The 13,793-nt window shown below is 40.3% G+C and overlaps 1 protein-coding gene across 3 annotated transcripts in view; it reads left to right on the forward strand.

The window, feature by feature from the left end:
- Positions 1–6,636, forward strand: part of itsn2b (intersectin 2b) — a 33,055-nt gene extending 26,419 nt beyond the window's left edge. For all 3 annotated transcript variants that reach the window (XM_083912955.1, XM_083912957.1, XM_083912956.1), the window contains exons 28-40: positions 526–647; positions 781–887; positions 1,018–1,201; positions 1,342–1,440; positions 1,564–1,647; positions 1,774–1,857; positions 2,012–2,074; positions 2,493–2,642; positions 2,742–2,860; positions 2,944–3,026; positions 3,121–3,204; positions 3,404–3,577; positions 4,748–6,636. In XM_083912955.1, the coding sequence (XP_083769081.1) occupies positions 526–647; positions 781–887; positions 1,018–1,201; positions 1,342–1,440; positions 1,564–1,647; positions 1,774–1,857; positions 2,012–2,074; positions 2,493–2,642; positions 2,742–2,860; positions 2,944–3,026; positions 3,121–3,204; positions 3,404–3,577; positions 4,748–4,896 (1,502 nt within the window). In that variant the 3' untranslated portion in view covers positions 4,897–6,636. The remainder of the gene's footprint in view (positions 1–525; positions 648–780; positions 888–1,017; positions 1,202–1,341; positions 1,441–1,563; positions 1,648–1,773; positions 1,858–2,011; positions 2,075–2,492; positions 2,643–2,741; positions 2,861–2,943; positions 3,027–3,120; positions 3,205–3,403; positions 3,578–4,747) is intronic.
- The last annotated feature ends 7,157 nt before the right edge of the window (positions 6,637–13,793 follow it).

The following is a 13,793-nucleotide window of genomic DNA, read 5'->3' on the forward strand; positions in this document are numbered from 1 at the left end:
TTTTAGTCTGATATCAGCAAGAAGAAGATAACGGCACAGGAGGAGGAAGAGACGAGCAGCAGAGACGGAGTACAATCGGACAAATGCAACAGAAGACGACTTACTGAGATCCTCGGAGAGACAGAAACGTAGCAATGACTTCACTGAGCAGCTTTCACTTTCTAAACCTTTGGGAAGAGACAGATTATGAGGGAGAGGAAAGAGAAGGGTCAGTGAGGCAGCAACACTCAGATAGTATGGGAGTCTCACAATGGGCTAATGGCCTCGTGTCAGGTAAGTGTGTGTGTTGATCTAGACTATAGTTTTTTTTCCCTTTCCATCCCTCTTCCTCTTTGTCAACTCCCTCTTCATCTCTGAAAGCTTCAGCAATGTGTATATAGACTTGAGAAAGTGTGGCAAAAAGCAGCATTGTTGGGGTTTTCTGTCCATATTTCCAGCAGGGGGCAGTGAACGCTGTGCTAAGGTGTTGCTGTAGTTTAACTAGTGTCTTCAACCAGTTGTGTGTTCCTCCTCATCCTCCTGCAGGGTGTGCAGACCTGAACAGCCTGGACTCAATGAGCCCCCAAGAGAAGAAGAGACAGGGTTACATCCATGAGCTGATCCAAACTGAGGAGAGATACGTGGAAGATTTGCAGATAGTCCTGGAGGTAGTAATGAGCACATGTCCTGCTTAATAACTCTAGTTCCACTCCCAAAAGGATACATATACAATAAATCTAGTGAAGTGTCTGCATGATCTCTTGATCACATACCTAATCATCTTCTCTTGTGTGTCTGTAGGTTTTCCATAAGCCTATGTCAGAGTCAGGCCGGCTGAATGAGGCAGAGATGGCCTTGATCTTCGTCAACTGGAATGAACTACTGGCCTGCAACTCTAAATTTCTCAAGTAAATGCCACACGGACGGAGTGTATGACCTCTAGAAGTGACAGTCAGCCTGATGGAATAAAAAAAAGTTACACAAGCGCAGCTCTTTGCAACTGCTTGTGTTTATATGTGGCCATTCCTGTGTGCGCAGGGCACTCCGTGTGCGTAAGAAGATGGGCGGGGAGAACATGCCGGTGCAGATGATTGGAGATATCCTGGCCGCGGAGCTGTCCCACATGCAGCCTTACATCCGCTTCTGTTCCTGCCAGATCAACGGAGCGACCATGGTCCAGACGCGCATTGACAGCGAGCCAAACTTCAAGGACTTCCTCAAGGTAGGAAGGCGGAGTGCATGAGGAGGACAGGAAGAGGTGGAGATAGTAAGGGAGTGTTTAAAGATAATCTGCAGTCACATCCATGAGGGTGGAAACGGGATTCTGAATGTGTTCATTAACATGTCTTTTATACCCATTAGAAAATTGCCACAGACTACAGGTGTAAAGGCATGCCACTGTCCAGCTTCCTGCTGAAACCCATGCAGAGGATCACGCGCTATCCACTGCACATCAAAAACGTAGGCCATCATGTTTATAGTGTGTCCGTGTTTGAACTCCTCATTAAGTGGTTCTAACCTGTGGGCCTTCTCTCTTATTTGTGGATGTAATTAACTTGTGTTTGTGTGTGTATGTGTGTGTAGATCCTGGAAAGCACCGCAGAGAGCCATGCTGACCGAGGTCCTCTGAAAGAAGCTCTGGAAAGGGCGGAGGAACTCTGTAAACAGGTCAATTTCTTTGCTGATTCTCTAATTTATGAGCCCACTTGTTATTTAATTTTTTTTTGTTTTTACTGCATTCTGTGTGGAAAAGTTTTGAGTGATGCTTCCGTACCGAATTATTGTGTTGATCAGGTAAACGAGGGCGTGAGAGAAAAGGAGAACTCAGACAGACTGGAATGGATTCAGAACCACGTACAGTGTGACGGCGCCGCAGAGGTATTACTGTTGATAACTCATGATTTAGATGTTCTTATAATTCATAAAACAATGTGTTTGTATTAGTTTGATTAACTTCTAAGTTGGTATCAACATAATATGTTTCCATAATGCCTCATTTGAAACCCTTCTAAAGTTACTCTCTTTTGAACAGAACCTGGTCTTTAACTCGCTTACCAACTGTTTGGGCCCCAGGAAATTACTTCACAGCGGCAAGGTGAGAAAAAAACGCCACATTCCTGAACCCGTTGCAACCGAAGCTCCCATTTTTTCCATTTTCCATTTACTGAATGAATATTTTAAACGTTTAAGAGATCAGAGAAACTCGGGGAGTAGAGAGAGGTGAAATCTGGAGCATTACTGGGTCAGACCGTGGTCACACGTTACGAGTCGCAGAATGAAACTTTCACAGCGCAGATCAGTGAGCTGGTATATCTCAGTAGAAAGCCAACAGAAAGATCAGTTGGGCAGCGATGATATAGCACCATGAATAATACACTTAGTCATTAGAGTTAGAATTACAGTTGAATATAGTGCCACCATCATCACTGAGCTGTTACTGGAATGTTTTCGTAACCCTGTTTTGATAATTATTGTATAATTATTGACATAATGTTGTACTTGTTTCTTTTCAGATGAATAAGGCAAAGAGCAACAAGGAACTCTGGGCTTTCCTCTTCAACGACTTTCTGCTTTTGACTCATGCGGCTAAACAGTTCACGTCATCTGGGCCTGATAAACTGTTCAGCAACAAGAACAATGTACAGCTCAAGATGTACAAGCCGGTGAGAAATACACACACATATCCTTTGAGGCAGCATGACTCACTTGTCGTGTCGTGTCGTGTGTGTGTGTGACCGCGTGTAATCTTTTCTCTCCTGTAGCCTGTCCTGCTAAATGAAGTTCTGGTGAAGCTGCCGGATCCGTCGAGCGACGAGCCGACCTTCCACATCTCACACATCGATAGAGTCTATATACTGAGGACCGACAACATCAATGAACGGTAGCTGCACACTCGCACATGCACGCACTCAGATGTGGTGTTTTGGTGGACTGAACGATTACTTTGTTCTTTTGTGTTTTCAGGACAGCTTGGGTTCAGAAGATCAAGGCTGCATCTGAAGAATTTATTGAGACAGAAAAGAAGAAAAGGGAAAAGGCATATCAAGGTTTGTCTCTTCACCCCCACAGCCGTACTGATGACAACCAACGTGATGACCTCTGGATTAATCGGTGTGTGTGTGTGCGTGTGTGTGTTTGCAGCTCGATCTGTGAAGAATAGTGGAATCGGCAGACTTCTTGTCACCATCTTGGAGGCGACTGAACTGAAACCAGGCAAACCCAGTGGTGAGCTCATGTTCCAGGGTGGTCCTTTTTAGTTCAATGGACTCAAACACACCATGAACTTGTTGCTCTTCTGTCAGCTTCTGTTCATCCCCTCTCTTCAATTTTCTTAATCTCTTCTCCTTTCCTCTACCTGCTCTTACACTCTCCTCCCCCCCCCTCACCCATCCCTCTTCTCACTCGTCTTCACGTCTTCGTCCAGGTAAAAGCAACCCCTACTGTGAAGTGACCATGGGAGCTCAGATATTCACGTCCAGAACGCTCAATGACACCCTGAACCCCAAGTGGAACTTCAACTGTCAGTTCCACATCAGAGACCTTTACCAGGACGTCCTCTGCATCACCGTCTTTGAAAGAGACCAGTTTTCACCTGATGGTCAGTCGCCTGTTAATGTTTTCTTCACTTCTTCAGTAACTCCCACTGATTCCTCTGTACAGCCCTGAGTTAAGTGAAAAATCAAATGGATGAATGAAGTTATATTGTAAATTTGATCTAAAAATCTAAAAATTCTTAAAAATTCCTTAGACATTCCTAACCATCACACGTTCTAAGGTGAGACACTACAAGCTAAAACAGGTTTTAATGCACTGGTTAATTAAGAGATTTTGGGCTATTTTGCTTCTTTCAGACTCGTGGAAAGAAAACATCCACAATACACATTTAGACGTTTATTTCACTACATTTTGTCTATTTTTAGATTTCTGCTAAATTCGCCAAAAGTAAGCGTTAGATAATGCCTCATTTGTATATTTAAGCAGAAAACTTTATAATACAAAAATAATTGTCTTAATGTAAATAATCAACTGGGGAAGTTTCACGGTGAAATCTATTTGATACCTTTTTAACCCCATTCAGATGTAATGTCTTACAAAAATGTTTGGAATAAAATGCATATCTCTAATAATAATATTTAACTTTATTTATGTAGCACCTTTCCAGCTTAAAGTGCTTTACAAAATAAACAAATCAATAATACTGATATTAAAAACAGGACACAGAGAAATCAATACACTAGTTAAAATCCTGAAAGAAATAATAAAAGTCTGATAAAACTAGTAATACAAACAGTTTGCTGATAGTGAAACAGCAAATACAAGAAATATAAAAAGTATGAAAAATTTATATGAAATATGAAATGGCATTTATGTTAGAAATTGTTGGGATTAAATAAAAGCAATAGCATAAAAATGTGCTGTTTTCTCAAAATGAGTATTTACTCATTCTCTGAGCCAGAAATCTCCACTTCATTTTTCTGTTTTTCTAAACATTTAATGTGACATTTTATTAATAAAACATGACAAAACATGTTGTTTTTTTTGTGATTCAACAAAAATATTTTTTAATGTATTTAAATTAGCACATATTTTACAAGATAATGCCTCTTTTGCATGTGGAAACATGATATTTCAGAAAACTTGTGATACAAAAATAGGGAGGTTTCATAGTGATATCTTTTAGTCACATTTTTTTTACCCTGTTCACCTGTAGTGTCTCCTCCTGTAACCCAGTTTAAAACGCTTCTTTCTATTTCTTCTCTTATATCAGACTTTCTGGGTCGGACTGAGGTTCCTGTGGCAACCATAAAGAAAGAGTTGGAAAACAAGGGGCCAGTAACACGTCGTCTTCTGCTGCACGAGGTTCCTACAGGGGAAGTGTGGGTCCGCCTCGACCTGCAGCTCTTTGCCAACAAATAGACAAATAGGATGAAGTGAAATAATAACAAAGTCTTCTACTGAATCATCCAAATAAGGATATTTTCCTTCTGCAGAGTCACCAAATAAGACAGGCTGCCTTTTTTCACCTAAACAAACCCACATGCTAATATGGATACCTACCTGTATATCAAACAAGACGCCCCTGAACGGAAAACACATCACGCCTTTAATATTTTAATATTAACAACCAGCACTAATAATAACTCTTCTGATGTCATCTGAGTCTTCCAGTAGGGTCTGAGTAACATCATCTGAACACACCAATAGGAATCAGATGCCCCCTTTTTTCTTTTTCTGACCTCAGATAGTGAGAGTAGCATGACTGGTGCAGCTGTTTGCACCTGCCCAACATGTCCTGTACTCTCTGAAGGAGGTAAAAGGAACGACGTCAGCCACAGTGTATCATGAAGTGAATAATTCAGAGGGAGGTAGAACCGGACAAAGAATGTTAAATCATGTTAACAAATCAATAAAGCTATGAATATATTGGATCGTATATATCATCTAGACCCGTAACAGCTCTGCAGCTCAGTTACAACAGCTGGACCTAAAGCGTTCAGCGATTGAGACACACTTTGCCAACGCCATTTAATGAGTTGAGTTATTTCTCTTACAAAATATGAATATGTTGACTTTTTTTTTTTTTTTTCGGATGGGGTGGTGACTGATGGCTTTTAAGAGACTGACTCTGATCTGTAACATCTTCTCACAGTGACATTAAGGGCATCATGAACAGTAGAGGGCAGATCACAGACTCAAACAAGACGTTTTAGTCAGTCGCTCTGGTCCGGAGTGAGTTTACTACTGTTAGATAGATAGAAAACCTCAGAATAAGATGTTCTGGGTTCAATCTGTGTCACTGTAACAGTGTGGAGGATTTTGAGGATGTCAGTATTTTGAGGCAACAGAGATCGGCAATTTATCAGCAATAATAAACAGAATTTTCTCCCTGCCAGACAGATTTTTAAGTGTCATTCTGCAGTGTCTGCCTCACTAGCAGCAGTATTGTCGAGTCTGTTGCCTCAAAAACATCCGCCATGAAAACTTTACAAGGATGTATTTGTTCAAAAGCTTTTTATATATGTTGTCGGTTGACTTTTTGGTGTCTTCTGCCTCGTTTTTACCCTTTTGCATTTAGTTTATTTTCTAACTCCGAGCGCCTGCAGTTGTATTTATTTCTTAATTTATGCGTGCATGACTATCCAAACGCTTAGGAGCGGCGCTGTTTGCTGTGTCATCTTGCATAATCAGTTGGTATCCACTGGGTTTGCTTTGTGTGACGTCAGATATTAAAAATGTGTGCAGATCAGACACACGTCGATACTGTTTTGAAAGGCAATATAACATCTGAGATGATCTCTGCGATTGAGCTTTACTTTAAGTACACTAGGTCACCGCTGAGTTTGTTTTGTACTCTCATATTCTGTTGATTTGTCTTATTCAATCCAAATGTTTTTAAGTCCTGTTTTAACTTTGTTTCTTTTGAATTTGTGCAAATGTGCAAAATGACTCGACTACCTTCCCCGTAGGTGTGTGAAAGTTTGTCTTTTGTTGTACTTTTTCTTTCTTATAGCCTTCTGCATTGACTGCTGCTGTGCTCTCTAACGCAGATAGTCTGTCTGGTCAGCCTGAAGTCTGCAACCTGCTGTTTGTTCTCACTTTGATCTCCATGTGGCACTCTCTGAATCAGGGTTTCTTAGTCAAATTAAAGACATTAAAAGTGGACAAACTGTCAAATTATTGGCTGGCTCATGAAAAGTGACATTTAACGCACAGTCTTGCAGCAGAGTGAGGGACCTCTGCACTTCAGCTGTAGACAGAATCATTAATAAATATATGCTGTATGGCTCATCTGGATTTTATGTTACAGCTGATAATAACATTGTGCACATCGGTCCAACATTTTTGTTTACACTGACCTGTGTACTGTATATATGCCATCAAGAGTATGCTAAACCTGTAGGTGGCAGTGTATAGAGAAGCTCAAGCCCACATTAGCCAATGATCCATGATCACAGCCAAATAAAAAATATAAACATAGGTCGCACCTATGATGCAGGTGCAAATGCTGGTGCATACTGTGACGTCGGCTGCCAGAAACTCAGTTTTTCGCTGTTTACATGCAAACGTGGAACCAGAGTTTTTAGAAAACTCGTTTGCGTGTAAACAAAGGGCACAAATGCACGGAAATATCTCTGTAAAAATAACCATGTATGTGTAAACAGGGCCTTACAGTCCTCCTCCTACTGGTTAGTCAAAATACTACAAAAAACTCTGAAAAGCGTCTGGAAGCACATCTACTCTTCCTTCTTCATTGAAAAATTCTGGATCTGGCCTCGTCCCACCCACCACCACTGCTCACGCTAGGTTGACCGGTGAAAGAGCAGCGTGCGTCAAGATTGCTAGAAACATTGGAGAGGTTCGACCTTACAAGTTGGGCTATTCAGCTCTGCAGCCCACTCTTGATATGCAACGGTATTTTCAGCGTCCAGTCTAAACCTGGCGGCAGTCAGACTCAGATGAGTCTAACTTGCAGTTAGTAAAGTTAGCTTCTTGCGTATTAGACAGCTATTGGCTTTTAACTTTGTGACTTATCTAGATGAGCTTCCGGGTGTAATTGTTTGAATCTTAGATTTCAGAGGGCAACAACATCTCCTTCAGTAGACGAATGTGAAAACAGCTCTAGTGACAAACCTTTGTCAGTATAGTTAAGGTCAGACATTTCAGAAGACACAAACATGAGAATTAAAAAACAATACTAACATGAAGAGATCTTTTTTTAAAAAAACATCCCACCTTTATTATTCACAGCAGAAGACAGACCTGTGCTGTTTTTTCAAGTAGAATATTTTGAGTGGGGTGTATGCACAGTAATTAAAATGCAATCATTTTAAGACCTACAATACAAGGTAGTGTTGGGAGAACTAAGGGTTAATTTTGCTCCATTTCAAGCACCAACTGTTTAACTGTTTTGTTTTGCCCATTGCATCAAATATTTGACAATATTGTTGGTAAAATATAGTCAATATTTTTGACGAATATTATTAAACTGGATGCGATTTCAGCGAATTTAAGATTTGAAACAAGAAAAACATTATCTTAAGATTTTATTTAATTTCTTTGGTTTCTGTGTCCAGCCACAGAGTCGTGAGGTTTAGCGTGGAGTTGTCAGTGCGCACCAATAGACCTCATTAAGTCCTTCTTCACCCTCCACTGGCTCTGGGTCCACCGAAGCAACAGTCATTATGTAACCGCAGCAAGTGGCTCTAAGAGGGGCTGACAGCAACACACAGCTGCGAAACTGAGTCGACAAAGTCAGCTGAACTCAACCTTCTGCAGTGGGAGGAATGGGTTGGATGGTGTAAGACTGTGATGATATAAACGGTAGTAGCTATTTTCACTTGATTAGGAACCAGTGTGTCACAGATGTAGATAAAACACTTCACCCAACCCACGAGGGAGCAATGCATTCAACATTTTTTATTTTTACACAGTTTCAAATTGTGGCTCCAGATCATGATATTTAATGGTGCTGCACTAATCACAAATTAAAGTCTGTAAAATACTTTTTTTCTCTCCAATTTGAACAATACCTAATGACAAAATATAGAAAAATAAGTCCTATTGCCATGCAGTAGTTCAAGTGTTGTATGACTGAGAGTAACTATGTCACTGTGAACACACTGCTGTGAGGATGCATGTGACATGGACTTATAATACAGCAGCACAGTGAAAAGACTGAATGTGTCTTTTAAAATATGTGTGAAGGAGACATTTTGATTCAGTTTAAATAAGAGGCTGTGTGTTGCATTCATATCATTTAGTCTATCAGTGAAAAAATAAAATTTGACATGTGTAAAGAGATGAACACGGGCTGACGGCTTAAAAAATGTGAGTATTTATTGCATGTTTGTGTTCAGTGTGTCCTCTCCTGTCCCTCGGGAGATAATATAGAGGATTTGAGTTCAAGAAACAACCTGATGAGCATCAACATTCAAACATTTACATTTAATGAAGTGAACTTCATTTTAAATTAGTTTATAGTTTAATTTCAAATTTGTTAGGGTAAATAAAGTAAATCAGGCATATAAACCAAGTTCAGGCTGTTGCCATTTAGTCAATACTATAAAACATCTAAAATGAGCCAAATCCCTTCATCCATGAAGGGGACCCCTGTAAATTGCCTTTCATGTAAGGGGTTCTTAGTGGGAAAAGATATCGAGACACTCTGGTTTAGACGTTTTTTTGGACACAACAGGCAGATGTTTTTTTAATTAACTGTAATTTACTACCTGTCCAGCTCTGAACAGCAGCTGTGAAGAAAGTGGAACATTAATAAGGTTCAGAGCCAGATTGTTCCAATTTTCCTTTCTCAAATCCTGAATATTAATAGTTCCAACTGCTAATTCAAGGATAGGTTGTTTTTTCCACTTCTTCTTTAGACAATAGGAAGAGACCTGGATGACCCTGTGAGCTCCCTTTCATGTCTCTCTCTTTTTCTCTCTGTTGCTACGGGCCACCTTTGCTCAGTGTAAGTTTTTGGCCAGAAGACAAACCCCTCATTATTTTTGAGTTCTTTGTGTGTGTGTGTGTGTGTGTGTGTGTGTGTGTGTGTGTGTGTGTGTGTGTGTGTGTGTGTGTGTGTGTGTGTGTGTGTGTGTGTGTGTGTGTGTGTGTGTGTGTGTGTGTGTGTGTGTGTGTGTGTGTGTGTGTGTGTGTGTGTGTGTGTGTGTGTGTGTGTGTGTGTGTGTGTGTGTGTGTGTGTGTGTGTGTGTGTGTGTGTGTGTGTGTGTGTGTGTGTGTGTGTGTGTGTGTGTGTGTGTGTGTGTGTGTTACATAAGACAGCTGTTCATGTGGTGATGATCAAATCATTCCCATGACTGAGTCAAGTGGAACTGAGGGCCTCTTGGACTCATCCTCCATGCACTTCTGTCTGTCTCTCTGTCTGTCTCTCTGTCTCTCTCTCTCTCTCTCTCTCTCTCTCTCTCTCTCTCTCTCTCTCTCTCTCTCTCTCTCTCTCTTTCTCTTTCCATATGTGTTTATCTCCTTCTGTCTCTGCTTTTTTTCTCCTTCTGCCTCTAAAGTACTCTCTTCTTCTGCTTTGCTGCACTTTTCTTTCATACTCACATATCTCACTCACAGGCTCTCTACCTATCCGCCCCCTTTGCTGTGTATTTTGTATTTTATTATTAGTGTACCTTTTATTTATAAGGGAAAATCCTGTAGCATGATGATTTGTGTATAATTTTTCACATGAAAGCTATAAAAAAATACACAAATGAAACATTAAAAAATAGAAGAGCAAAATCTAATTCTAATTAGTTTGAGTTGGTAGCCTTTGACGTGGCTGGATATCAGCAGATACAGAGCAGATACCACCAGCAATCATCATTCATTTGGAGTCCTGTTGTTGTCCACCTGATGAAAGTCCAGTATTCACTCTCTTTTAGCTGTTTTTGTAGCATAAACTCATCGGAAGGCTTAAAAATAATAAATAAATAAATAAATAGCCCACCATTTCAGGGGTCATGTCAGTGCATTTTTTGCTTTCCCATGTTATTTAATGCCCTGTTTTCATTCCCAACTCATCAATTATAAACACAGGGTGAATGCGCAGTGAAATAAAAAAAAAAATGGCTTGTTATGTTTTGGCAACACGATTAGTTAGTTTTAGGACAATAATAAGATCATGGCTTGGTTTTTTTTACGTAAACATAAGTGGTCAACATGGACATCTGTCTCCTGGGTGAAAGTCTTTATACTATTTCCTAAAGTCAGAGACTAAATGGTGTGAAAAGACACGAAAAAGCAAACAATATATTGTATTATTGTAATATATTATTCATACGCGGTCTAGCGATACCAGGCTGTATTTTTCTGTTCCTTTGGACACAGCTGACTGCTGTAGCTCAAAACGACACTATTAGAGCCGAGACAGTGAAAACAGTAAAGTAACTGATGGATTAATGATGAGCTGAAGTCTCTACGAAGCTTCGTAAAGCCGAGGGTAGCTGCAGATTCACATGATAATTTTCTCTAGGTTCACCAGCAACCCCTTTAATAATGTCATTCCATACATTGTTGTAACATTATCCCCGAGCAACGTATTCTCATCAACAGGCTCGTAGGATATTGTACGAAAAGTTCTGAACAAAAATTTGTTAATTGCAAATGTAAGTCGACCTCACGTCTGCGATGGTTGATTTTGGTGTCAGTCAGGTTTCGGCACCAAAACTACAATTACATGGCCAGCTTTAGCCTACAAGAGGGGACGTTAGGGTTAGGCCTCAAAACAACTTGGTAATGTTTGGCGGTTAGTACGTCTGGGACATAAACGGAAACAGCAATGGGAAACAAACTCAGCTCGCCCGGGTAAAAGTCCTGTGTTTTAAGATTTGCAGTCTTTAGCCCAGTTCAGACAAAAGATTTGCGACTTGACGAGCTGGAACCTGCAACTACTTGCAATGTGCAGGTCTGCAACGTTCTGAAACCAGCCAGTTCACATCAGTGAAAAGGGGTCAGACGGTGTATTATCTCCATAGCAACGCCTCTCTGTACTTCACTCAGCAGCAACTTTTACTTCCAACGTTCTAAAACGGTTTAATCTCGTTGCGAATCTTTGGTCTGAACTGGGCCTTTGATACATGGAATCACCACAAAATAAATGTGTTGAAAACACACTAATTACTGCGCATTACTTTTCATTGTTATATGTGCGAAAAATGCACGAGAACAGCCCGCATAGAAATATCGACAATAGTCGCTTTAAAGATTAGTGTCTTGAGGTTTTCCACGTTGTTGGTTTCTGTCTGACAAAATAAAGGTGTAGAATATATCCTGTGAGTACTGTACCTGAGTAAATGCATTTACTTACATTTCACCACTGAATTGTGGTGACGCTGACTCTGTTTTATTTTTCTGATGGACAAGATTGCCTGCACTGACCTGAACATTCATGAATAATGAAGTGAAATACCAGTGGAGCGAACACTGTACTGTGATGCGGTCCAGTGTTCCCACCCAGCCTTTGAAACGCACAAATCCTGTCCTTTGCTATTTCCGAGATGACTGACAACAATTCCGCACAGAACACAGAGTTAAGAGTGTTAATATTTCATCACACTGCAGAAACGGATGCATTATGAAAGTTAAGTGCCAGTGTAGAACAGGTTTAGGACTGTGTTTATTTTTATTCATCAGTAGGTGTGATGGTGTGATCATGATGGGGTGGTGTCAGTGAGGAACGATTTGGTTTTCTAATCATCTCAAATATACGAATGAGAGAAGGATGGACTCCTCGGTCCACACTTAAATATCTTAACAAATATTGGAGGGATTGCCATGAAATTACATCGTTATCATCATTAGCAGGCTCGCCAGAGGAGCTATGATGCACAGTATGAGGATGCACAAGTGTATCCTTGTCGTGTGAAAGCCTTATAAAAGTGGTGTGACAGCTGCCATGGCAACGGTGCCACACATCATATTTAATTGACATTGCTTTAAATCGACGGCTGTTGCTCCAGAATGTCTCATTTTGTTACATGCCTGTTGCCCACATAAAGAGAACTGGATACAGTGTTGGAGGTGGGGCCCTGTCATTCCTATGAAAGTTGTTCAGCGGTGCATGACGCTAAAAAAGTTTGATTTTGGTGGATCTTGCACATCTGTGGGCCCATAGAGCAAGTGCACTAGCGTTTCCTTTTTACAACTTTTAGGGCATAATGATCTAAATAAAGGCTATTGAAGTGCCTTTCAGGTAGGAGGGACACATGTGTGAAGAAGTTACCAATTTAACAAATAAATTAAAATATATCCATAAACAATGTGATGGACACAGCCAGTAGACCTTGTGTATATGACCTCAGAGGACTGAAGAAGAAGATGGGGTGGATTCTGAAGTTTATTTGCAGATGACCTTCTTCTATTTCTTATTATTTCTCTTTTAACTGTCTTTCTGTTTTTTACCTTTGTCTTCTGCCCATGAAGGGCATAATACATACCTTAACAGCAATGAAGGATGACTGTAATGTCTGTTAAAGTTCTCACTCCAGTAATTATGCAATCTGTTAAGATAAGTAGGCTAAAATGTGCTGAGATTTCAGATTGATTAAAGCACATCCAGTATCACAATGCTTGGGAGTTATAGTATATAAACAATTACTCTAATAACCTATAACAGGTGCTTTCATTGTATTCAAATTGCCAGGATGACATGTTGGCTGATAAAAATTCCTAAATGGTATCATTACTATACTTCTATAAACTTCAGTCAAACACACACACACACACACACACACACACACACACACACACACACACACACACACACACACACTCACACACAGACACACAGCAGCAGCAGGCGTCTGCTTGTGTGTGAACATGCAGGTGTGTATTCCCAAACACAGCTGAATGCGATCTTCATCCTCATAATAAACTCTTTTTCTCTGATTCATTGCCATTCAGTGTCGACACAATGGTGTAAACGCTGCACGTTTCACTTGTTTCATACTGTTGATTTTTTGTTTTGCATGTAAACCACTTTGTAACACTGGTTTATAAAAAAAATCTTGCTATTGCCGATCACTGTTTATCCCTCGGTGAATACCATTTCCTGAGACAAATTGATACATTCACAACACTTCACGTATAGGCACGTATGAAATGATTTCAAAATCTGACTTTCACATTTTTTTTGTAAGGCATTATGTCACTTTGTCCCTCCCTCTCTCCATCCCTCTCCTCCTGCTGATGAGTGTTGCATGAAAGAAAGAGAAAAAAAACAGGAGGGCAGAGGCAGCGACTCTGCATTTACAACTAGTGCATGACTGTGATTGTATGAGTGTGTGTGTTTGTGTGTGTTCTTGTTAAAG

This window comes from Echiichthys vipera (assembly GCF_963691815.1).
Source record: "Echiichthys vipera genome assembly, chromosome: 1".
In the NCBI taxonomy this organism is placed as follows: domain Eukaryota; kingdom Metazoa; phylum Chordata; class Actinopteri; order Perciformes; family Trachinidae; genus Echiichthys; species Echiichthys vipera.